This window comes from Canis lupus, chromosome 38, assembly GCF_003254725.2.
Source record: "Canis lupus dingo isolate Sandy chromosome 38, ASM325472v2, whole genome shotgun sequence".
Taxonomy (NCBI): domain Eukaryota; kingdom Metazoa; phylum Chordata; class Mammalia; order Carnivora; family Canidae; genus Canis; species Canis lupus.
Genome location: NC_064280.1, coordinates 576,563 through 601,252, shown reverse-complemented (window position 1 = coordinate 601,252; position 24,690 = coordinate 576,563). Strand labels below are relative to the sequence as shown.

The 24,690-nt window shown below is 48.6% G+C and overlaps 1 protein-coding gene across 1 annotated transcript; it reads left to right on the top strand.

Moving 5' to 3' along the window:
* The first annotated feature begins 4,989 nt into the window (after positions 1–4,989).
* FMOD (fibromodulin) lies at positions 4,990–15,181 on the top strand. Its single transcript, XM_025421215.3, has 3 exons — positions 4,990–5,179; positions 7,856–8,843; positions 13,337–15,181. The coding sequence occupies exons 2-3, from the start codon at positions 7,865–7,867 to the stop codon at positions 13,486–13,488; spliced, it is 1,131 nt and encodes a 376-aa protein (XP_025277000.1). The 5' UTR covers positions 4,990–5,179; positions 7,856–7,864; the 3' UTR covers positions 13,489–15,181.
* Positions 15,182–24,690: the final 9,509 nt, after the last annotated feature.

Here is a 24,690-nt window from a genome sequence, read left to right as displayed (position 1 = left end):
GGAAATAAACATGGGTGTTTTATGGGACGAAATGCAAAAATCACATGACTTTTTAACATCAAATGTGAGGTTTGATCCTGACGTTTTCCATGCCTCCTCCCCCAAGAGTGTTCTACACTGACCTTGCAGGCACCTCTCTAGTTATTCCATGGTGGGGTGGGGAAGGGGGGTGAAAATTCTAGGCACTGAAAGTTCCACTTCTATCCTTGGTTAGCTTCTCTCTGATTGGTTTAAGTTACCAAAGTAGATTTACTACTATTCAGTAAAATCCAACTTTCGTTTATTCAACCAATGTTTAGAAAGGGCCTAATAAGTGTCAGGCACTTGGCCAAGCATTATGCCAACTAATGACATTGCCCTCTCTCCCAAAGAATTTGCAATTTACTAAAATAAACAACAGAGGCTGCCATTTATTGAAGGACCACCACATGCAGGCTCCCTACCAGGCACCTCTATTTTTTTAATCTCATTTAGTTCTTCCAAGATTTCATGATGTTAGGTTTATTGTCTCCATTTTACAAATGAAGTCTCATTGATGCTTAAGCAATTAGCCCAATGTCATGGGGACAAGAAGTGGTAGAGCTAGAATCCGAACGGATATGTATATGTTCCAAATCGATGCTTTTTCTTTTACGCTGGAGACTGTATATGCATAGCAGTCAGGAATTCAGACTCTAGAAGCAGATAGACAAGTTTAAAATCCGAGCTCTGCCGCTTAATTACTAGGCAGTCTTATACAAATGTATCAGCCTTTCTAAGATTCTGTTTCCTCATTTGTAAAAGTAAGATAATACTTATTTGATAGGGTTGTAGTGAGAATCTCAGAAATGGTAGCTGGTATTTTAGAGTTAATATCTAGTCCTGGTCATACCTAGAGCCAGGTAAGCATAGCCAGTGCCAGAATCCTGGGAATTGGTCCATCGTATATGATTCTCTCCCCCAGCACAGTCTCAGGAACATCATTAGTTCTTGGCTCATTTGTAAAACAAAGGATGTCCTATACTGAGTGGCCTCCAGACTTCAGATTTCAGGTTACCTCCTTTGCTTCCTCCCTCATGTAGGTGTCTCTCCCTAAACCAACCCTGATCTCCTAATTCAAGGACATTCATACTTTCTAGGTGATCTGGAATCCATCAGGTCATCAAGTTAATAATACCAAGCATGTAGTAAATACACAGTCAAAATAAGACATGCTATCCATTAAAAGAAGAAAATTGTTGTCTTGTTTTCTTTTTAAGGAGCTTATTAAAAGAAAATTCTGAAGCCCTCAATGCATTTTCCAGAACTCCGAAATTGAGGTCTTCCTCCTATTGATTGATTGCATTTGAAAGAAAACAAATCTTTTCCCCAGCTCCAATATCTTTGTCTTGTCCTTCTGGAAAGAAGAGACTCTCCATGGTGAGTTCTAATGACCCTTCAATGCCAAGGGAATAAGGAGAAGCATCTCCCTTGGAAACTTTGGGACACTACTATTGGGTGCCAGGGTAGCCCAAACTTTCCATCAAAGCATCAGACTAGTAAATAATCCCTCACTGGCATCAGGAGTTTTCAGGATGGGCCAGAAGTAGAGCCTGGATTTTATTCACCATGATCATCTTTCTACTGACCTCTTTATATTCAATTTACTAATCCTGTTTGGGTAGATTTCCACTCTTTTTTTTTTTTTTTAAGATTTTATTTATTCATGACAGACACACACAGAGAGAGACAGAGAGGCAGAGGGAGAAGCAGACTCCATGCACGGAGCCCAATATGGGACTCGAGCCCGGGTCTCCAGGTTCACAACCCAGGCTGAAGGTGGCGCTAAACCTCTGGGCCACCGGGGCTACCCCTGGATTTCCACTCTTATCGCCACCATCCCTTGGTTGTTTAGGATCAGAGGCTGTGTTATAAAAATCAGGGGTATTGGGTCCTAAGGGAGAGAAAGAGGAAGGGATTGGTGACCACCAAAGCGTCACTGTGTCTTTGAATTCCAGTAGGAATTTGAGTCAGAACACATCTCATCCCTTCCAGACAGGGTGGGTCCAACATCAGAGACAATCAGCTTTGCCTAGTGGTTGTGGTTTAACCTGTACTTTTTGGGGTGGGGAGGAAATACCAGTGGCCTGCACCCCTGGAAAGTCAAATAGGCTTGAAGGCCAAATGGTTTTCCTGGCTTTGTTGGTGCTGGTTATGCCATGGGGCTTTGGGTACTGAAGACAGGCTGACTCTGTAGGGAGCCCAAAATACCATTCATTCCAGAATACTTTACTGATTACCTACTAAGCACAAAGCATTGAATGCCCAGCTGGGGATAGGGGTTACATAAATGAATAACAGAGCGTCTCTTTTTAGTTTGCTTGTAGTCTGGTGACTGGGCAGTGCTGGCTTGACACCTCCCGAAAAGCACCCGTGTCCCAAATGAACCCCTTTCACATGTGGACTCCCTCAGCAATCTGGAGAACATCAGTATCCCCTACTTGGTTTTCCATATTTCAGCCAAGCTCTGAGGGCCTGGATCCAGGACCCAGACAAACAGAGCAGTAGTAGTCAAAATGGAGATTAGAGCCCATAGATGGTGGGATCTTTGAACAGTGGGTCATCCCCTGGAAGTTGCCCCCTGGCCTGGCCCCAGTCATCCCTTCTTTATTCCTCCCAAGCCTACCTTGAAGCAGGATAGATAATTAAAGATGTGGTACAATCTCTGCTTTAGAAATGATCAACAAAACACATGGAGATGCTGCCTTTTGGGGTGGAACTGCTTTGGGAAGGATCCCAGTCAATGGTTGGTCCTCAGCCTCCCCTGACTTTCACTGTTAGTAAATTCAGTGTAATTCAGCATGTTGCAATTAAAAAAAAAAAAACAAAAAAAAACACTATATATATATATATATATATATATATATATATATATATATATACACACACACACACACACACACACACACATCTGCACCCAATGGGCAGATGTACCTGGCTATCTAGGCCCATCTAAGAAGTGTGTCTTGGGCCCTATTGCCAAAACCAGTGTCTTCCTTTGAAAAGTGACTGCTTTCCGGACTCAAAATGATGAGAAGGTTATCTGTGCATTATTGACAACCATCTTCACATTGAGACCACTCTGTCTCACTCATGGAATCAGAGTGTGCTGCAAAGGCTTCTGCTTTATTTTGAGCAGGCATTATACTGGAACCTTCTTTGCATCCCTAATACTTAGGATCATGCCAGGCACAAAGTAGATGCTCACATTTATTAAACTGAAATAAAATATGTCTGGGCTTGGAAAGAGAAGTCCTGTATCTCAGCTCCCTCTCACTGTTACCATGCCCTGTCCCCAGATTCCTGCAGATTGGGCCACTCTAATTAGTTGGGCTCAGTATGAATTGAATCCAAGTGCATTATCAGGATAGTCATCGCCCTCTCCACTCCATCAGTCCTCTGGTCTTTTGTTGTGGGAAAGTCTTTGGAGTTACGCAGCTCAAATTCTTGTTTTAGGGGATACCTGAGTGGCTTAGCAGTTTAGCGCCTGCCCTCTGCCCAGGACGTGATCCTGGAGTCCTGGCATTGAGTCCCACATCAGGGTCCCTGCATGGAGCCTGCTTCTCCCTCTGCCTGAGTCTCTGCCTCTCTCTGTCTCTCTCTCTCTCTCTTTCTCTGTGTCTCTCATGAATAAATAAATAAAATCTTAACAACAACAACAAACCCTAAAAACCAAAACCAAAAAACCAAATCCTTGTTTTACCACTTTCTGGCTAGTCACACCATATCTTAGTGCCTCTATTTTTAATGCAAAGTACCTACTGTGGCCATTAAATGAGATAACATAAGTTGAACCACTTAGTTTATAGCAAGTGGTCAGCAAATACCCATTCATTATGTTTAATCTTTTAAAAGACTCTTCAGAAGTCCTGAGAAGAATGGGTTTCTAACAAGGACCTTTCTGATGGCCTACACAGTTCAGAACTTTTGAAGCAACCAAAAGTTGCATCTGCCTTCACACCTCTAAATTCTTCAGATTCAAATCTGAGCCTTTCTCAGTTGTTTTGTTTTTTTTTTTAAATAAGGAGTGTTTCAAACTTGAACCTTTGTGCCCTGATGGCATTCTCACCTACTATGGAAAATAGTATGGTGGTTTAAAAAATTAAACATAGAATTACTATATGATCCAGCAATTCCACTTTTGAGCATATATGCAAAACAATTAAAAGCAGGGTCTCAAAACGATATTTGTACACTCATGTTCATAGCGGTGTTATTTACGACAGCCAAGAGGTGAAAACAACCCAAATGTCCATCAGCGGATGAACAGATAAACAAAATGTGGTCTACACATACAATAGAATGTTGTAGGAAGGGAATTCTGCTGCACGCTACAACAGATGGATTTGAAGAACATTATGCTAAGTACCAGCCACAAAAAGACAAACGCTGTACAACTCCACTTATGCGAGGTTTCTAGAGGAGTCAAATTCATAGAGACAATAGAATGGTTGCCAGGGGATTATATGAAAGTGTGTGGTGGTAGTGCATAATAGGTGATCACAAATGTGAGCTCCCCTTCCTTTCCATTAATTCCAGTGGAGGAAAGAAACCCTGCCCAGATGAGTCTACACTGATAAGGGATGCAACCAGAGCCAGAGCCAGCTGTCCTGTGTCATGCCCTCTCATGCAGTAACCACTGGCATGGAGGGGGAGCCAAAAAGGCCAGAGTAGTCCTGGGTCTCTGGGGAGGACACAGGGGGTTGCTGAAAGAACTAAGATGGCTCTTCCCAAATCCTGGGCCTCCCCAGCCCTGCATCTGCCTTTGTGGGTTAAATGAGAAATCCAGGCACTTGGTAAGAAGCTGTGCAAATACCTTCTAGGATGCCACTAACCCATTCAGCAGAAAGACACTCAGAGCTGCCAATGCTTTAGGGAAGATCAGTGAGTGGAAAGAAGGTGGTTTTTCTAAGTCAGGACTGAAGGATTTTGCCTGGTGGAGTGTGAGCTCCGCCCCTGCAGCAGAGCCGAAAAAGCCTCCTCGGTCCCTCTCTTCACAATATTTGATCCGGAATTTGGGGGCGGGACCCTGGCCTGGCACAGACCCGCACACTCTCAGTAGACACTCTGTCTCTGTCTCTCTCTCTCTCTCTCACACGTTCTCCAACCCAAGGAGGCCAGACAGAGGGACGTGGTCACTCTCTGAAAGGTTCAACTGGAGGTAAGTTTAGTCATTTTACTTAAGTTTTTGTCCCTTGTAGTTCCATAACGGGAGAAAAAGAAAGAGCTCGAGCATGGGGAGAGGGGCTGGCAGGGGGGAGTCATTCCTCATGCTCCCATCTGGGCCATGACGCCAGGATACTGCAGACAGGCATGGGGGAGGAGGGAATGTGTTAGCCCTGTCCTACAGTTCCTTTCTGGTTGTTGTGGGAAGGGGGAACCTCCACTTCTCAGGCATGAGAAAAGGAAGGACCAGGTATCTAGAGAAGCCAGCTCGGTTCTGCTAATACTCATAATCCCACCACCCCAGCCCTGCAGTGTGTCCAGTAGGCAGACTATGGTATCTGAGTGCTGTTATAGGGGAAGGATGGGGGGGCAGTGAGAGAGAGAGAGATAGAGAGAGAGAGTGTGTGCTGGGATGAAAGGGAGAGAATAAAGAGAAATGTTGAGAATCAACCACATTCAGGGAGCCATGAAGGAGGGTCCAGCCCAGCTGAGAGGAGGACTTCTGGTCTGATGTGGTAAGAGGCAAAGATCATTCTCCAGAGTGGGGGAATGAGAGAACAGCATTAAATCCTGAGTCAGCTCCCTAAGACTCATGGAGTACCAGGAAGGTCTCTACTATTAGGGTGGGCAGGGGGATTTAAAAGTGTACAACCCTGGAGCAACACTGCTAAGAGACAGAGGGGAAGAGAGGCAGAAGCTCCCCACCCAGCTCTCTTAGCAGCCATGGCTCCTAAGGAGAGGCCAAAGTGGGTAGGATGCACAGCCCCTGGAAAGCTAGATCTTGAAGAGGAAGGTGGATCTCGTCTGCCAAGATGCTCAGTCTGGAAGGAAAAATGGAGACAGAGGCTCACTGTGCCAGCCTCCAGACAGCTACCTTGGCCCTGCAGCAGCCTAAGGCTGTGCATGGAAAAATGCGCTGTTGGCAGTGGGCTCCATCTATCTTTACTCCTGGCCAGAGCCAGGGCCCAGCCAGGGTGTCCAGGCAGTGGGCAGTTGGGTTGGCTTCTCAGAAACACTGTGGGCTCTTTGTCCGAGGCCTGAGGCTGCTTGAGGATGAGCCAGGTGGCTCTCCTCTGCAGCCCAGAGGCTAATGGAATGAAGGAGGCCTATGGGCATCACTTTTAGGAAATAGAGAGGTCTGGGGCCTGGGAGGAACGGTTGCAGAAGGTGACTAGATTGAGTGACACAGTCAGGGTCTTTCCCATCAGTTCATTGGATTTGATGCCGACTTTTAGATTTCTTTCTTCTGTCTCCAGTTGCCAACTTGAGGAGGCCTAATAGCAGTGTGAGGGATATATGTGACCCTTCCAGGACCAAGAAAGGTTCTAAGGTTCCTCTGCCCAAGGGTGAATCTCTTACCTCTGGAAGGTTCCCATTGCTTACAAGGGCTATCCAGTGCATTGGCTATAGGAATTCAGAGTAGGGTGACCAGTAGGGTCCCTCATCTTCCATATCTTCAGTTTCCCTCCCAGAACGCATCAAACCCACATTTCTCTCCAAGCCTGCCCTGTTCTCATCTCGCTAGCATACAAGCTCAAAGCAACAGGTTGCCTGGCACTGGTGAGGAGAAGGGGGTAGTCATGGGGGCTGGTAATCCAGATGTCATCATAAATAGCTCAGAATGAGAGATGCCAGAAGCCCATTCCAAAGCCACATTCTCTTAGATATACACAACTTTCTTCAATCCCTATTCCATTTTTCAGCATTCTTCATTCATTTCTCTGGGCTCCACATGGCTCTAGCATAATGTCTATGGTGGAGCATGAGGGGAGGTAACACACTTTAGTAGATATTATACAAGAGATCCCGAGTGCATGGACTCAGATTCCACACACTCAGAACCCATCCTAGAAGACCAGTGTCATACCTGGTGCCAGTGTCCCCAATCTGGAGAGGACTGTAGCTATGGCATGAAGACCCTGTGCCAGCCAGGTTGCATGCATAGTCACAAACTGCCAATCGGAGAGTTTTCTCACCCAGCAGACTGCTATGGACACTGGCACTTTGAAAGGTCACCCAAGCCTTGTGGGGACTGCAGACAGCCCACACCCCTCACCAGAGACCAGAAACCAGAAACCCCCAGCTTGCCCAAGAGACCAAAAGATCTTCTAGGTGTAGTTCAGATCCTCCCCCTTTGAGGTCTCAAAATGCTTCTGGAGGTTTCCCACAAACATGGAGAGAACCAGAGAGCTTTTTCCTTGGACTCTTGGAAAATATTATATCCCTGGGGAGTTCAAACTGAATGTGAATTCAGGCCTGAAGAGCACCCACCACCGCCACGGGCATGATTGTGGTGGGCTCACCAGGTCCCCCCACAGAACCTTCAGGTTGCTAGAGGCTCCTAAGGACCTGCCTCTTGAAAGAAATGCAGTGCCCCCCATTCAAATTCCTTCTAGTCTGGAAGGCTCTGTTTCTGTGACTCTATGAGCAAGGTAGAATGCACCTGCCTCCCCCAGGTAGCCACAGTCCAGCCGGATCAAGTGAGCTGAGCCGGTGCTGGGGGAAGGCGTGCAGGAAGTGAGAGCAGGGTGGCCCCGCCCCCCAGGGGCTTACTGCAGATGTTAGAGCTGATTGCTCACAGCCCAAGGCTGGCCTCCCCGTTTCCCTGCCTCCCTGCCTCCCTACTGTCTAACTCATGCCTGCTTGCTCTGTTCTCTCTCCCTTCTTGCAGAGAGACAAAATGCAGTGGGCCTCCCTCCTGCTGCTGGCCGGGCTCTGCACCCTGTCCTGGGCCCAGTATGATGAAGACCCCCTTTGGTGGTTCCACTACCTCCGCAGCCAGCAGTCCTCCTATTATGATCCCTATGACCCTTACCCCTATGAGCCCTATGAGCCTTACCCCTACGGGGTGGAGGAAGGCCCTGCCTATGCCTATGGCTCTCCACCCCCGCCAGAGCCCCGAGATTGCCCCCAGGAATGCGACTGTCCACCCAACTTCCCCACAGCCATGTACTGTGACAACCGCAACCTCAAGTATCTGCCCTTCGTCCCTTCCCGCATGAAGTACGTCTACTTCCAGAACAACCAGATCTCATCTATCCAGGAAGGTGTCTTCGACAATGCCACGGGGCTGCTCTGGATTGCTCTCCATGGCAACCAGATCACCAGTGATAAGGTGGGCAGGAAGATCTTCTCCAAGCTGAGGCACCTGGAGAGGCTGTACCTAGACCACAACAACCTGACCCGGATGCCTGGCCCGCTGCCGCGATCGCTGAAGGAGCTCCATCTCGACCACAACCAGATCTCGAGGGTCCCCAACAATGCTCTAGAGGGTCTGGAGAACCTCACAGCATTGTACCTCCAACACAATGAGATCCAGGAGGTGGGCAGTGCAATGAGGGGCCTCCGGTCCCTGATCTTGCTGGATCTGAGTTACAACCACCTGCGGAAGGTGCCTGATGGACTGCCCTCGGCCCTGGAGCAGCTGTACTTGGAGCACAACAATGTCTACTCGGTCCCTGACAGCTACTTCCGGGGGTCGCCCAAGCTGCTGTATGTGCGGCTGTCCCACAACAGTCTCACCAACAATGGCCTGGCCTCTAACACCTTCAACTCCAGCAGTCTCCTGGAGCTTGACCTCTCCTATAACCAGCTGCAGAAGATCCCCCCAGTCAACACCAACCTGGAGAATCTCTACCTCCAAGGCAATAGGATCAATGGTGAGACACTGACAAAGGGGAGTGGGGAGTAGCTTTGAAAAAAAAAAAAAAAACCCTATTCTGAGTGCTAGCAGCAATACAAAAGCCATAGACATAGGGAACCAAAGAGCACTGATGAAGCAATCTGCAACCCAAGCTCTCCCCCTGTACAAGAGGTACTAAGTGGCATGTCCCTAGACCAAACAGCAGTACTGGGAAAATTCAGTAGGGGGTGGGGTGGCCTGGAAGAAGTCATTCCAGAAGAGGTAAGCCTTGAGAGATAAGTGAGTGCGGGCCAAAGGAAAGGGAAAGGGACAAAGCCATTCTAGGGAGTGGAAGTGTCACACAGGAACCAGTCACTGAATAGGTCACCTGTAGGGGACAGCCCCTGTCCCTGTGTGTCTGAGTTGCTCATATGTTGAGGAGCAGCAAGAGGGAAGTGTGCAGAGGTTTGGATGAGAGCAGTTCATGGAGAGGGGGATTTAGGACTTCTAGGGTCCATCTTGGGAGGAAGGTGGGCTGTGAAGAAACCATAGCATTTGTACTACTGATCGAGACGAGGATGAGCTCTCTGCTTCCACATGTGCTTTACGCCTGCCTCCACAGCCCATCTTGGTTTTGGCTGTTTATTTTTTGAACATAACAACTGTTGGATAAGAACATGCGACCTCTGTGAGCTGAATGAGGTACTTGTTCTGGTCAGTTCTCCCTGGAGTACAAGGAACTCCTGGTGGGGGAAGCAGAGGTTCCCCTAGGGTCACAGGGGCCCTATCACCACAAGCTCCAGGGTGGGAGTGGGGGTAGAATGCTCAAGGACACAGGCCTCTTGTTTTCCAAGCACTTCCCAGTAAATGCCTACAGGAATCCAAAGGGCTACCTCTCTGCCTCTTATGACCAAAATATTCATTTCAGATAGAATTATCTAGTTGCTCTTCAGGATCCGTGTCAGGATCTCAGGTTCAGAAAGTGCTTACATTATCCCAGGGCCTCTGATGTTGGAATCCCAGCTCGTAGGTCCTGAGGCTTCCTCCAGTCAGCAAAGTACCCCCTTCCTTGGGAAAGGACTCACTACCCACCATGGGCAAAGGGCTTTGAAGCAGAGCCTGCTGTGAGCAAACCAGCCATCAAAGCCCAGATAGGGACTGAGCTTTCATCCCCTCTCTCTCTGTCCTTTCGCTCCCCATGCTCAGGGAACAGATTAGTCATTTGGCAACATGCTAATGGGCTGGATAGCCCTGTGAGTGAAAGAGGCACCCAGGCCCAGAGGTCGACAGCAGGGCAGGCGAGGTGAGGAGCTATCTGGTCCTCTGCTTTGAAGCCCAAGACCCCATCATGGGCACACGACTGTTTAATTTGTAAAGTGTCTCTCTTTGGGGGAGGGAGGATTCTTCTTTTCCTGAGTAGGCCAGCTCTCTGAGACGTCTCTGAGATGTCGCATGCTACAAAAGGTTTGACATTTACTCGTGGCTGTCCATCATCCCACCCAGAAGTCACTTGCCACCCCACTCTGAATCCAGAAGGACTGCCACATCAGAAATGTCATATTATGTGTCATGTTTGACCCCGAAAATGTGACAGCAAAGAGCAGCTGCCAAGGGAGAGAACCCATTAGTTATTGCCTGATTATATGTAGTCTGGGAAAGTTGGGGTGGGAAGGACTCCATCACGGCACCCTGTCACCCTCTGCCTTCTGCAGAGCACATCTGCCATTCAGATACAAGCTGGTCCACCCATTCCCAAAGCTCTGTGGAAGATCAAACCACTTCAGCTAAGTGGACCAAGGTCTGATGAGAAAGCTCTCCATTAAGTCAAACAACTTAAAAATGTTCAGCGTCTCCCTCAAATCCCTTCTTGCATCATTTAAGCCAAATCCCCTGATCTAGTTATCATTTAGTCTCTCTGCCAGTCTTCTTCTGAGGGAAAATAATACCAATTCTTGCATTTAATTTTTCTTAAATTAGCAAACTAAGACATGTGAGGTGCTTGGCCTAGGGCTGGGCACATAACTGAAAAGCAGTAGACGATAACAGTTACCAGCTTCTTCCTCTCATTGCCACTTGGAAGTTGACAGGCATACTTTCGTTTTGTTTTACTCTTTGCATTGCGGAGATGGAGACCCTGAAAGGGAGCAGTCATCTCTCCAGGTACCCACCTGCGTAGGTAGAACCCTGAACACAAGCCTTCAACATGTGAGGACCTGGCACCAGGTGTTTCTGGCTGAGAACATGAGGAATACCTCTCTGATTCGGACCATCAGCAGGAAGGACAGTGCCCTGAGTTTGACCCCCCTCTCCCAGGGCATCCTCCCACAGTCAGTTGCAGGGCTGGGGGTGGGGGTGGGTGGGACCCAAGTAAATCTGGGGGAGGAGCTACATGGAGGACAGAAACTAAAGGGTGTGCTGGGGAATAAAGCCCTCCCTCCCCCTTCCCTCTTCCATTAGGATCTCCCTCAGATTTTCCAGCCTGGCAACAGCAAGGGAAGACAGCTCAGAATGTTATTCATTCAAGGGAGCAGGGTGGGTACCCCAGGAGGAATTTGGAAAGACTTATGTCAGTATTTAATCTGGCCTGGAAAATGTCCTCCAGAGTCTCTAAGCAGAAGCCCTGTCCTTTCCTTGAGCTTGGGGGAGACAAACTTGGGGCACCGTGCATCTGCTGTGTGGATAGACTCCACGTACTTGGTGTGTCTGGCAGTCCTTAGGTATTCCCTGTATTTATATAAGTGTGCAGGGATCCAGGATTTTAGCAGATGCTCTCAGAGCCCGAGTCTGGGGTGGAGAATCAATCTGGTACAGTCCCCAGTAGATTTGGAAATGATCTCTAAGCCGAACTACCTGACTTCTCCCCAGCCCATTCCACTCTATCCTTCTCTGTGGCCACCCCAGGTGCACCCCCAGCCTAAGCTCTGCACCCAATCTGACCATTCAGAGTCCACTTAATCTACTTCCTGGGACCAGAAAAGAGATGTCCAAAAGTGTCCACAAGATCCCCACCACCCCCACCACACTGCACCCCTGTCCCCACGTGTCTCCCTTCCTACCCTTCCCACCCTGCAACTGAATGCTGTCCACAGAAGGGCATTTCCCAGCCTCTCCCCTCTCCCCAGCCCTGTGTCTTATTATTCTTCAGGGCTGGACTTTGTGTCTTTGTTGCAGTACAAGTTAATGGGTTGCAGCCTTGCCGCATTTCCTCTTGGTCAGTTCTTGGGAGAGACTGGAAACAAGTGTTAGTGCTATGGCAAAGCACTTTCCTGGCCAGCCTATTTAAGCTCCCCACACTGTCTTCCTCGCAACCTTCCCTTTCACACCTGCAACCACAACCTCATTGAGGCCAGCCACAGTGCTCCCAGGAAAAGAGTCAGAAAACCTTCCTCCTCCCGCTCCTCCCGCTCCTCCTGCTCTTCTTAGTCCTCCCGACCACCCAGGTAGGCTGAGGAATGCCTCCGGTGGAAGCAAATGCAAGCTCTGGGTCTGCCCAATGTAGTGACAGCCCTCAAAGTATATCCCACCAAGACCCAACAGGTGACTTCACCTGGAGCCCCCCCCCCGCCCCCGGCAAAGGCCAGTTTTCTGGCGGCCCTCAGGCACCCCTTCGTGGTGACTTGCGTCATCCCTGCTGGAGTTTTAGCTGAATTCTTGGTTTGTTCCCTTCAAGTTCCTGACCCAGTAGACCCGAGACAGAAGTGGTTGATATGTCCAAGAGGAGAACCAGAGGGAAAAGAGAAGGATTTATGTTAAACCCCAAAAGAACTATTTTGTTCATTAAGATCATGTGTTTTGGGGAGAGGGGGAGAACAGCTTCAAAAAATCTTTTGAGATTTAAAAAAAGGGAGGAGTCAGGTAAGCCATCTCACATTAAATGTAGGAGGCAAGGGAACTATCTGTTTGACTGTTGAGGTCCACAGCAGCTCTTTTCCAGCTTCTCGGATCTGCGGGCCTTGCTCATTCCTTCGGCAGTACTGAGAATGGAGACATGCACCCCCTCAAAGCTCCTGCACGTAGAGGTACTTGTCTCCCTGCCCAGGCTTTCTCTCTTTCATTTCCTGCCACCCTCTGTATCTGCCAGAGTGTCAGGAGATATTCCAGATCTAAGTCCCTCCACGTCCCCAGTCTTCCTTCTCAGAGAACAAGCCCTCCTTCTCCAAAGGCCATCAAGTCCTTCGAAGCTGCAACGTTGGTCTCTGACTACCTTCTGCTCCCACTGCTGCCCACAGAAGGGAAACGATAGATCGGATCCTGGCTGGAAGGACACTCAAGGACATCCCAGGGTCTGCAGAGCACCGTGCAGATAAAGGCGTGGTGTTTCGGGGGGCCAGGGCTGCAGACGCAGGCAGCGATCCCGCTCTGGCCCTGGTGTTACCCCCTCGCGGTGCCGGTGGGCTTATGGCCCCACCCAGCCAAGTCCCGCTGCTCCCCCCAGAAGGGTTGAAGCCGCTTCACAGAGGCTGACCTGCCTCCCTGTGGATCCGGGTCTCTGATCCGGGCTTCTGCACCCCTTCCCCCTTGTCCCCACAGAGTTCTCCATCAGCAGCTTCTGCACCGTGGTGGACGTCATGAACTTCTCCAAGCTGCAGGTGCTTCGCCTAGACGGCAACGAGATTAAGCGCAGCGCGATGCCGGTGGACGCGCCCCTCTGCCTGCGCCTTGCCAGCCTCATCGAGATCTGAGCGGCCCTTGCATAGGGCACGGGGCCCAGGGCCCCCACGCCCCACTGCATTTGGCTTGATGGTTTGGTTTGGCTTTTGCTGGAAGGTCTGGGACAGATCATGTGACAGAAGTCCACGGGCTCCCTCTGTAGTCTTCTTCCCTGTAGTCAGGGTCAGGTGGGATCAGGGGACAGGCAGCCTTTTACTGAGAGACATGGCTGTGGCTCTCTTTTCAGGACAGACGTGGTGGCAGAGGATATAATCCCTGGAAATCCCAACCCCAGAAATCTCACTGCCCCTAGGTTCTTCCCAATGATCCGGTGTCATGAACTTGACAAGGCCCTTGGGCAACAGCACAAAACGTGCTTTCCCCACAATCCCTGGCTCTCTCTGTGAGCAGCGCTAGACAGCTCTCCTGCGTGCTGGGCTGGTGGTGCAGTTACTCTGGGCTCCCTCTCAGTGCTCCTCGGAATATATACCTCTTACCCAACTGCCTCCTCCTTACCCTCCTCATCTGCTCAGCCTCGCTCCACAGACTCCTCTTCTGTGCCTTAGGCAGAAGCATGAGAGCCCAAGGCATGTGGGCCTGTGTCCCATGGCCTGTGCAGAGAACTCACACTAGTGTCCGGGGGTAGAAGGAACCCAAGAGTCATCTCTACACCTCCCTAACCTCACTCCTTGAAAGCTACCAGGTTGGAAGTCACCAGCGTGATGGCAATATTCAGGGACAGATGAGAGAAGACACAAGCAACTTTAGGCTTTGATAAGTGGATAGGGCTGTATTTTAACTGGGCAGTTCTTTGAAGGTGGATCAGACTTCTAAACAGGAAAGGCCATATCTTGCTTACATCAGCATCCATAATAGTGACAAACATCCCGAATCAGCTGAACTGAGGAAGTAGCCCCCAGAGTTCCACCCTTGCCCCAAACACCCTCCGTGTGCCCCCAGCAGCTCTTTACTTTATCCTCCAAGGCACGTGGTTCTCAAAGCACGAGAAAGGTAGTTGGTCCTCTTCTCTTGTCCAAGCAGAAAGGTCTACATCCTGATGGGAGAAATGGTCTCCAAGCAGCCCTGGGCATGTCTGGCTAGCCCAAAGGAGGATGCTGTGGTTCGGCTGTTATTAATTGATTTGTGCTGAGGCCATAGTTCATAGTGAAAGCTCTGGCTGGAGATGCTTGTTGGGTCTGTGAAGCCTGGGCCAGGCAGCCAAATCTGGCCTGTGCTGAGGATGAAACCCTCTGCTTTCACATCTCTGAGCTGCACCCTCATTACTGAAGATGCCTTTTGCTTTATAGCTTTGCTGGAGAGCAATTCATTCTTCCCATGTCTGAAAGGTAATGTTGCCTGGGGCCTAAGCGTCCTGCTCCTTTGGGCACCATTGGAATGGAGCCATCTGGGAGGTCAGGGACGGGGACTGCCTGAGGAGAGCTAGCCCTAGCCTGGCCCCTGCCCAGATGCCATTCCATCACTGATATTTAAGTGAAGGGGAGGATCCCTAGACTATGTTCTTGGCTCCAGACTCAAAAATCCACAAAAGCCAAACCAGCTCATTTCAACAAAGGAGCGCTGATGTGAGGGGCAAGGCTGCCTCTGCTCCAGGCTCTTCAGAAAGCATCTGCATGTGAACACCATCATGCCTCTATAAAGGATCCCTATTACAGGAACAGCATGAGTGGTGGCTAACCTGACCAATAAAGTTATTTTATGATTGCATCTGCAAGAATGGAGTCATTTAAGGCACACACAGAAGGGTTACTTTAAGGGCACCTAATGGGTCACATTGGCCTTTGACTGGACGAACCACCTTTCTCGTCTATTCTGCTTGGGGCAGATGTAGCTGGGGCGGGGGAGGTTAAAAAAAAAGTCACCTGTATGAAATTTCTGGTTAGCAAACTTGGTGTTCTGGAAGTTCTTCCATAAGTCTAACTTCAATCCCGCTAGTTACACACTTCCTTCCATTTGATCCCCAGGAGAGAAAAAAACAACTGGGTTTTTTTTTTTTCCAGTCATAGTTAGCATTTTTCTTCCTCCACCAATCTTGGCTCCTCAAGCCAGGAATTCTGGGGCTGGCGGGTCCTGAGTATTGTTGCCTTACCTGCTTCTGCCCTCTACTGGCCACTGTGCAGAACTGAGGGTAGTAGAAGGCGGTGCAGCGCCACTGGGCCAGGACCAGGAAAAGCGCAGCCTTCAGCAGAGCGCTCCTTCATTCAATCTCTCCGGAAAGCCCGGAGGTGCCTTTTGCTTAGCAGATGTCACATGAGTTAGGAGGGCGGACCAGACAGGCGCTTTGGGGACAATCCATTGTTTTCTAATAGGGAAATCACTGTGGGACGCCTGGGTGGCTCAGAGGTTGAGTGTCTGCCTCAGTTCAGGGCATGACGCCAGGGTCCTGGGATCGAGTCCCACCCACATTGGGCTGCCTGCCGGGACCCTGCTTTTCCCTCTGCCTGTGGCTCTGCTTCTTTCTGTGTCTCTCATGAATAAATAAATAAAATTAAAAAAAAATAGGGAAATCCATGCAACTGATGTTTATCGAGCTGAATATATTACTTGCTGAATACATTCACTCATACATTCTGTGAAGTTCTTTGCTGAGACTATTTCAAATGTTACAACTCCATCTTAACTAACTTGATTATTCTTCTCTGGAGCAAGAGATAGGCAGGAAGGGGTAGGGAGTGCCGGAGGGTAAAAAGATGCAAAGGAAATCACAACTTCAACCACTCTTGAGGGACAGTGGCATACCTGCCTTGGTGACCCAGCACAGAGATGCCTCATGCAGCAGGCGGAGAAACACACAGAGCCAAAGGCTTCTCGTAGCCAAGCTACCAAAGAGAATCCTCTGCCTCTCTCTTTGGCTTCTGAGCAGCCCCTGGGAACAGCCCAGCCAAGGTAGAGCAGCGGGAGAATCCAAAGCCAGGCTTGGCCCTGTTTGCAAGGATCCTCTGGTTTCTAAATCTGATGCTTCTCAAGAGAATAGCAAGAGTGGGCGATCTGTCAGGCTTGGTTGGCTTTCCTTTGGGTCACCATTTGGCCAGTTCTTATTAGGTGCTCGGTACTTCACTTACCTTACGTCCTTAGCATTCCTAACCATTCTGTGCCATAGGTACTAGTATTTTTACTGTTTTACAGATGGGAAAACTGAGGCTCAGGGAAGCTGAGATCACCCCAAGAGGAAGCATTGAGGCCAGGATCTAACCTCTGACTGAGGAGGCCGAGAAAATGAAGGCCATTCCACTTTACGTTCAGCGTTAGCACAAGTACGGCCGTCCCAGGCCCCTGTGAAGAAGAGCTGGATTTTACATTACTTCAGTTACAGGAAAAAAAACAGCTTACAGCTTAACGCCCTATAAAGCCCCATATTAGAATGAGAACAGAGCTCAATGCCCTTGAAGGCCCCAAATCAAAATGTAAACAGAACTCGAGGAATTGCTCCAGCCCTTCTGGAGGTCCCCGAGACCAGCCCTTAAAACTAAGCTAAAACCCACCTCGGGGTCCAAGTCCCTGCTCCGCTGTGTCGGGTGTACTTGGACGCAAGCTCGAGCTTGTAAATCAACCCTCGTGTGTTTGCATCGGTGTCGGCTCCTCGGTGGTTTCTCGGATCCGCGATCTTGGGCACAACGTGACCTGTCAATTTTGCTCTCCTGTTTCTCCTGGGCTGGGCCTGAAGTCTCCATGTCACTGGGGTAAGCAGGTCTGCCAGGAGTGCAGAGGGGCCATGGTGGTAGATGGAGTGCCATAGGGGAAGGAGGGCCATCTGACTTGATTTGTGATGTGCCTAAATCCATCCTGCTAGTATTCACAATCCCTTTATGAGTTTCCCATCTGAAATGTACTCTTCATCTGTCAATAAGGAAGGATCGTTGCGCAGGCAATGTGTGTATTACAGAGAAGGAAAGCAGGCAGCCCCTGCCTCGCAGGCTTTATTGTCTAGTTCAGAGACAAACGTGGCACCAAAAAAATTGCGGGGCGGTGGGAGGGAAGAGGGTTGGTACCATGTAGTTACAAACTGAGAAAGGGCTGTGAAGGACATAAGCACGGGTCTGCATGAGGGTGACCAAGGAGGCTGGCCTAGACTGGCAGTTCAGGGGCAGATAGTAGCTGGATGTAGGGCACCATTATCTAGATGAAGAGGTGGGAGGAGCAGTCCAGGAGCCCTCACAGCCTCAGTCAACTTCCTAAGTGGGAGGAAGCTGACAGCGAAGAGGGCTGGAGCAGCGAACGAGGAAGAGGGTTTCAAGCGATAGATGGATATGTGAGTGGGGATCAAACTGCCCACTGCCTCCGTTTCTCTTATTTCAGACCCAAGTACCAGGAAACTTACCAACACCCCAAATCCCCTAAAGGTCCCTAAAGGCATGCATTATATTTAATCTCGCGGTACCGAATTTCAACCACTAGAGGGAAGCATCTCACTTTGCACCATCAGAGCTTTCCTGAAATCCTTGCAGGCTGCAGTCCACTCAACTTTCTCCCAACCGCTTTGATCCTCTGATCAAAGTCCTCAGCCACACTGGACACTGACCAAAAGAATTAAGGCACCAAAAGTCACTGTAGTAACCAAGGAGGCTTGACCTTTGTGTGCTGGTGACCCCTTTGGCAGGCTAGTGAAACTATGGACCTCTTCTCAAAATGTTTTTAAAGACATACATAGGGTTCCAAGGGAACCCAACTACATTGAATACAGTTATCAAAATAGAAAATACGTAAGTTTTTATATAGTATAATGTTTGCATATTAATGCAAAAAATGGCAAGATCTAGCAATAAGTCTAACTACAGTCATTTGGAAGTACTGTTGAGCATAATGGCACTTTGAACTATTTTCAATAATTGTGATATGACATAAAAGTACCTGCAATTTCAGTTGGTGACAAAGCCTCAGTTACCATTAATACCGCAGTTGTTTGTTATCTTTGTAATTGGAAGAAATGTTAAACTTCAGTTAGCTGTGTGAAAAATGAACATATAGGGACGCCTGAGTGGCTCAATGGTTGAATATCTGCTTTCCGCTCAGGGCGTGATCCTGGGATCCGGGATTGAGTCCCACATCCGGCTCCCTACTGGGAGCCTGCCTCTCCCTCTGCCTATGTCTCTGCCTCTCTCTGTGTGTCTCTCATGAATAAATAAATGAAATCTTTTAAAAAAAAATCAAGATATAGTATTTTCGGGGCACCTGGGTGTCTCACTCGGTTGAGAGTCTGTGTTTGGCTCAGGTCATTATCCCCGGGGCTCTGGGATAGAGCCCTGAGCCCTGAGTTGGGCCCCCTGCTCAATTGGAAGTCTGCTTCTCCCTCTCTATCTGCTTCTCCCCAATCCCCACCTCCCACACCCTGCTCATGCTCATGTTCTCTGTTTGTGAAATAAATAAATAAAATCTTTTTTAAAAAAAAGATATAGTATTTTCTCATCCAAGTTCCCAGACTCCCTCTAAGTTAAGCCATGGAAAGATAGGCAAAAAGGATGGATCACAGAAGAAAGGCAAGAAAAGAAAATACGTGTGGTCTTTTCTCTCCATGAGCATAGCTCAATCGAATGTTTATCAAACAAACTCAAACTCAATCTAATCAAAGTCTACAAATGTTTATTGGGTGCAAAACCCTAAGCCATTGAATGTCAATAGTTAGTGCATTCAGGATTTGAAAGAATGGATATAAAGCTCTCCTGGTACTTGCTGTGGAGTTTGGTGAAGATAATAGTAACTAACATGTATTTTGCCTTAGCCTTTGGAAAGACAGTTAATTTGAGGGGCGCCTGGGTGGCTCAGCGGGTTAAGCCTCTGCCTTCAACTCAGTTCATGACCCTGGAACTCTGGAATTGAGCCTTACGTTGAGCTCCCTGCTGAGCGGGGAGCCTGCTTCTCCCCCTGTCTCTGTTGCTCCCTACCTCTCATGCCCCACTGCTTGTGTGCTCTCTTGTGGGTTTTTTTTAAAGATTTTATTTATTTATTTATTCATGAGAGATACAGAGAGAGACAGAGACACAGGCAGAAGGAGAAACAGACTCCTCACAGGAAGCCCAACGTGGGACTGGATCCTAGGACCCTGGGTCACACCCTGAGCCAAAGGCAGACAATCAACCACTGAGCCACCCAGGTGCCCCATAAATAAAATCTTTAAAAAAAAAAAAAGAATAGTTAATTTGAGAACCCTTGACGCAGTCTGACTTAAGTGCTGAATGAAGTATATGGACAAATGTTTCCTTATTTGTTTTAAAAGAGGAAGAAATGATTTCCTGGCTGAATGGCCAGGCAAGCTGTAGGCGCAACCCTTAGCACCTTCTCCCCCCAGGGAGTGGGTGGGCTGGAAGTTCTCCTTTCTTCACTAGCTCAGCCGTCAGATCCACGAGCAGTCCTGGGGAGTGTCCACAACTGAAAGTGTGTCATCGAAGCTTCTTCATGCTGAGTGGACCTCAGACAGTCCAGAAGGTCCTCTGGCTCAGACAGATGGAAGCTGGCAGACCCGGCCCCCACCACTGGCTGAGCCTGGGGGATGCCCTGGGCCACCATGTTGGATCCAAAGCCAGCAAACACGTTGCTCACTCCCAAGGCAGCCTGAGTTTCCAGAGCACCAATCCTTCCTGGAAACTAGACAATGCCCTGGGGACAGAGCCCCTGGATGGTTTGATGACATGAGAGACTGAACCCTGTTGTTGGCTGCCCCATGTGGCCCAGAAAGGCTGAAAGGGGCAAAAGGACCAAGCCTACTCTGCCCAGTCATGCTGGGGCCCAACAGGAGCAGCAGATGTTAAACTTAAACAAGCAGTTTCACCTATGTGTGCGGGTTGCCAGTAGCACGTAGAGTAGAAAGAACAGAATTACACTTGACCTAGTTTTAGAGATAATAACAGGAAATGGGTCACAGTCCCAAGAGCAAGTAAGAAGACCTACCTACATAAACAAAAGCATCAGAAAGCAGGTGGGGGTGTACAGGTGGCTCAGTTGGTTAAGTGGTTAAGTGTCTGCCTTCAGCTCAGGTAATGATCTCGAGGTCCTAGGATCGAGCTCCTCATCGGGCTCCTTGCTCAGCAGGGAGTCTGCTTCTCCCTCTGCCTCTGCCTCTCCCCCTACTTGTGCTCTCTAGCTGTCTCTAAAATAAATAAACCAAATCTTAAAAAGAAAGAAAGCCAGCAAGCCAGTGGAGTTAGTGTTGAATGAACCCTCGTAAAGCCCACCAGCAGTAAATATTCTATTCCAATAGTCCCTATGTCTCCTCTACTGTGTCACACAGAGCCATGACCCCTGGCAAAATAAGACTTTGAAGATAGGCTGGGACAATAACAGATGCATACCAGGCTTAGCGGCCAGTTCTGGAAGGTGGCCTGAGTCAGATACTAGAGCCAACAAGGCCAGTTGGTACAGGAAAGTGGGGGGAAAGCTATTCCAAGGAAGGAGCCACAAAGCCCAAGTCTCAAAACAAAACCAGATTTATGTGGCAGGGGCAGAAGCAGCTCCAAGCCCAGGAGTAAAGATGACCCAGAAAGATGGGGGATAGCATTATGGCCAATGGGCAAGGGCTCAGTGCAGCCTTGGTGACTCTAGCCTAATGTCAGATGGTGTCTCCTGGCCCATCCTCACACGTGGAGGCTCTCAGCCCACAGGCACCTTGAAAGTATGAAAAACATTTCTCATTGGCTTCAATGATCACATTTTCATTTATTTATTTATTTATTTATTTATTTATTTATTTATTTATTTATTTATTCATTTGAGAGAGCAGAGTGAGCAAGAGCACGAGACAGGGGAGGGGCAGAGGCAGAGGGTGAAGCAGACTCCCCGCTGAGCACGGAGCCTTACTCAGGACCAGATCCCAGGACCCTGGGATCATGACTTGAGATGAAGGCAGACACTTAACCAACTGAGCCACTCAGGCGCCCCTAGAAATTGAATTTAGCTGAGTTAAGCAGAAAAGGAATTCAGGTGACATACCAGGTAGCTGCCAGAATCTCTGGGAGGCTTCTAGAACCAGGCTTGAAGGGCATGCAGCCAGAAACAATGTCTGAGGTCATGCCCATGAAGGCCCCACAGCCACCACCCCCGGGGGAACAGACACTGAAGCTGGCTCCTCCAGCACCACCCACAGAGGATAACAGATGCTCCTCGGCACCACTGCTGCTGCTGCCTGTGGGCAATGGGTGCAGCTGCCCCCATGCCCGCCCCCCCGCCCTGCCGCACTCCCACTTTTACACACCACTGACTTTCAATTCCAGGTGAAATTGGCAGAACCAAGCTCTGTGCTAGTGCACTGACGCTACAGGAGCCTGGCAATGTCGTCTCCAACAGTAGGAGTCAGGCCTCTCCTGTGGTGGAGAATGACCCATCATAAATAAGGGCTCCAATGCTGAGAGGCCAAATAAACGGCAGGGTCTCCTTTCTGGAAATCTGTGGAAGGAGGCTTGTGAGGTGCATCAGTCCCCCTAGCCTGCTGCCATGGCAACTCTGTGGACTGGAGTAACAAACACCAGCACGGGCATGGAGTGTCCTTATGTAACTCAGGACTGCCACATACACATGCCTCCTTCCTCTTAACGCAGAAATACTTCCTCTGGCCAGCACTGCTCTGAGTCTGTTTTCAAATCTGCAGATGCCGTCTGCATTAGTCTCCTAGGGCTGCTGTAGCAAATACTACAACCAGGTGGCGTGAAACTATTTTTTTTAAGGTTTTATTTACTTACTTGAGAGAGAGACTATATGGAGGAAGGGGCAGAAGGAGGGTGAGAAGCAGACTCTTCGCTGAGCACAGAGCCCAACACAGGGCTCCATCCCAGGACCCTGAGATCACGACTGGAGCTGAAGGCAGACACTTAACCCACTGAACCACCGAGGCGCCCTGGCGTGAAACAATTTTTTTTTAATTTATTCATTCTTTTGCATTTCAGGAGGCCAGATGACCAAGATCAAAGTATAAAGAGGGCTTTAGGGAAGACTACTTCTTACTACTTCCAACTTCTGGTGGCTCCTGAGTTCCTTGGCTTGTGGCAGCATCACTCCCATCTCTACTTACCTCCATCCTCATGTATCTTTCTTCATATCTGTCTCTTTTCCTCTTCTTATAAGGGCATTAGTCATTAAGTTTAATTCATAACGATCTCATCCCAATCCTTAACTAATTACATATTTCCAAATAAGGTCATTTTCTTTTCTTTTATTTTTACATTTCTAAATTTAAATTCAATTTTCCAACATATAACAGCCAGTGCTCATCCCGTCAAGTGCCCTCCTCATTGCCCATCACCCAGTCACCCTACCCCACCCCCACTCACCTCCCCTTCAGCAACCCTTTGTTTCCCAAGGTTAGGAGTCTTTCATGGTTTGTCTCCCTCTCTAATTTTTCCCAAATAAGATTATTTTCTAAGGCTCTGGACAGACATGAATAATTTGGGGGTACACTATCCAACCCATTACTTCATCTGAAGGGGACTTCCCCAGGGCAGACTAAAAGAGCTTCATATAGGCTGTGAGACAGATGTTTCCAAGGATTTGGGGATGGAATACCAGACAAGCACTAAGACCTAGACACCACAGACCAGGTCCTGTGGATGACATCCTGATGACAGCAAAAATAGTCCAAGGGAGGCATCACGTATGCACCAAACCAAACAGGAAAAGAAGGGGAACATACTTCTGGGTTGGTATAAATAGAAAACAGAGCAATCTAAAATGTCTCTAGGGTTACCAAATATTCCCGAAGCCAAAAGCACCACCTGTTAAGTACCACTGGTACTCATGCCCGGGAGGAACTGCTGAGTGTGAAGTATGAGCAGTCTACCTCTACTAGATGTTGTCAGCCTGCTCTCCAACGGGGGGTACAAGGACACCAATGGCACCTGAGAGTCCCCTTTGCCCCACATCCCACAATGTCAAATACTACATCAGACGAGTCATTTTGATAGTCTGATGGGTTAGACTTGGTATTGATTTTTATTTTAATTAGCATATCCCATCTTTTCTTTTCAAAGATGATAGTGATTACACTAACCCATTCCTCCTCAGAAGTTATACTGAGCCTTTTTTGGGCAATCCCAGAAAAGAAAAAGAGTTAAATCTGCTGGCCTACCACTGGAAATCTGGAGCTGGAATCTGCCTGCTAAGGACGAACAACAGAAATGGTCCTTCACCCCCACTGCAGACCAACATCCCCGAACAAGAAGGCTGGGGACAGTCCCAGACAGGGACATAGCTATCCCTCTGTGCTGGGGGAAAGGGTGAGCACCTGGCATCTTTTCTAGTTTTCTGGGGCAAATGCAGAGATTAGAAGGGGGTACACTAGCACCACCCTCCTTGGAAAGGGGAAGGGAAGTGGCCTCTTTTGGCCAACTCAGAAGGGCTGAGGACAAGAGAACTCCAGTGTCTCACCCCAGGTCCACCCTAGAGCAGCTGCTGCAGTCACAGTGGTTGTGATGGCATTTGTAACTAGCATCAACGGTGAGCAGGAGAGGAGGCCCCAGTGAACGCGCTAGCAGCTCCCCAAGCCCAGGTCATAAGGCATCAGGCCATGACTCAGGAGCACTGATGAAGGCAGGAGTGAGGAGGTTTTTAAGATCCCTATGCCCTGCCAAGGACAGAAATACAACAGTAAGAGGCCAGCAGCTGTGCTGGTCCAAATGGGGCCACCTACTGGCTCCATTGTCACATCACCAGATAGTCCTTTCCTTGTAGCACTAAATAGGATAGGGTTAGGAAGCATTGTTGCAAACCCACAGTCAGTGGCACACATCAATGTTTCATATATAGTTGAGCAACCTGGTTAGATTGTAAATTGTTTAAAAGTAGAGATCATGTCATATGATTCCCTCACATACTCCACAAGAGTTAGCACAGAGCTGGTTTCAAATTTTTTTTATTAATACCTATTGGATCATATTCTTTTGGGCCCAGTGAAAACAGTGGCATGAAATGGATTTAACAGCCCATTACCTGTCCCCCACCCTCCACCTCACACAAACCTTTTTTATCTTTTCTAAAAATGTAAAGTGTTTTCAACTGTATGACTTCATTTCTTTTCCTAAAATATCTACTGGTAAGGAGACAAGTATGATTTACTCCATTTTGCAGATAGGGTAATTGAGACCTACCACTTCTGATTGATTTGCCTCTGATAGCATAGACTCAACACCGAAATCCAGGTCTACTAGCTCCCATTGAAAAGCACCTCAATACTGTGTGCTCCTTGCCTTCCTCCCTGTACCCATCATCCTGCACCACACACATCATTGCCTTTGTTT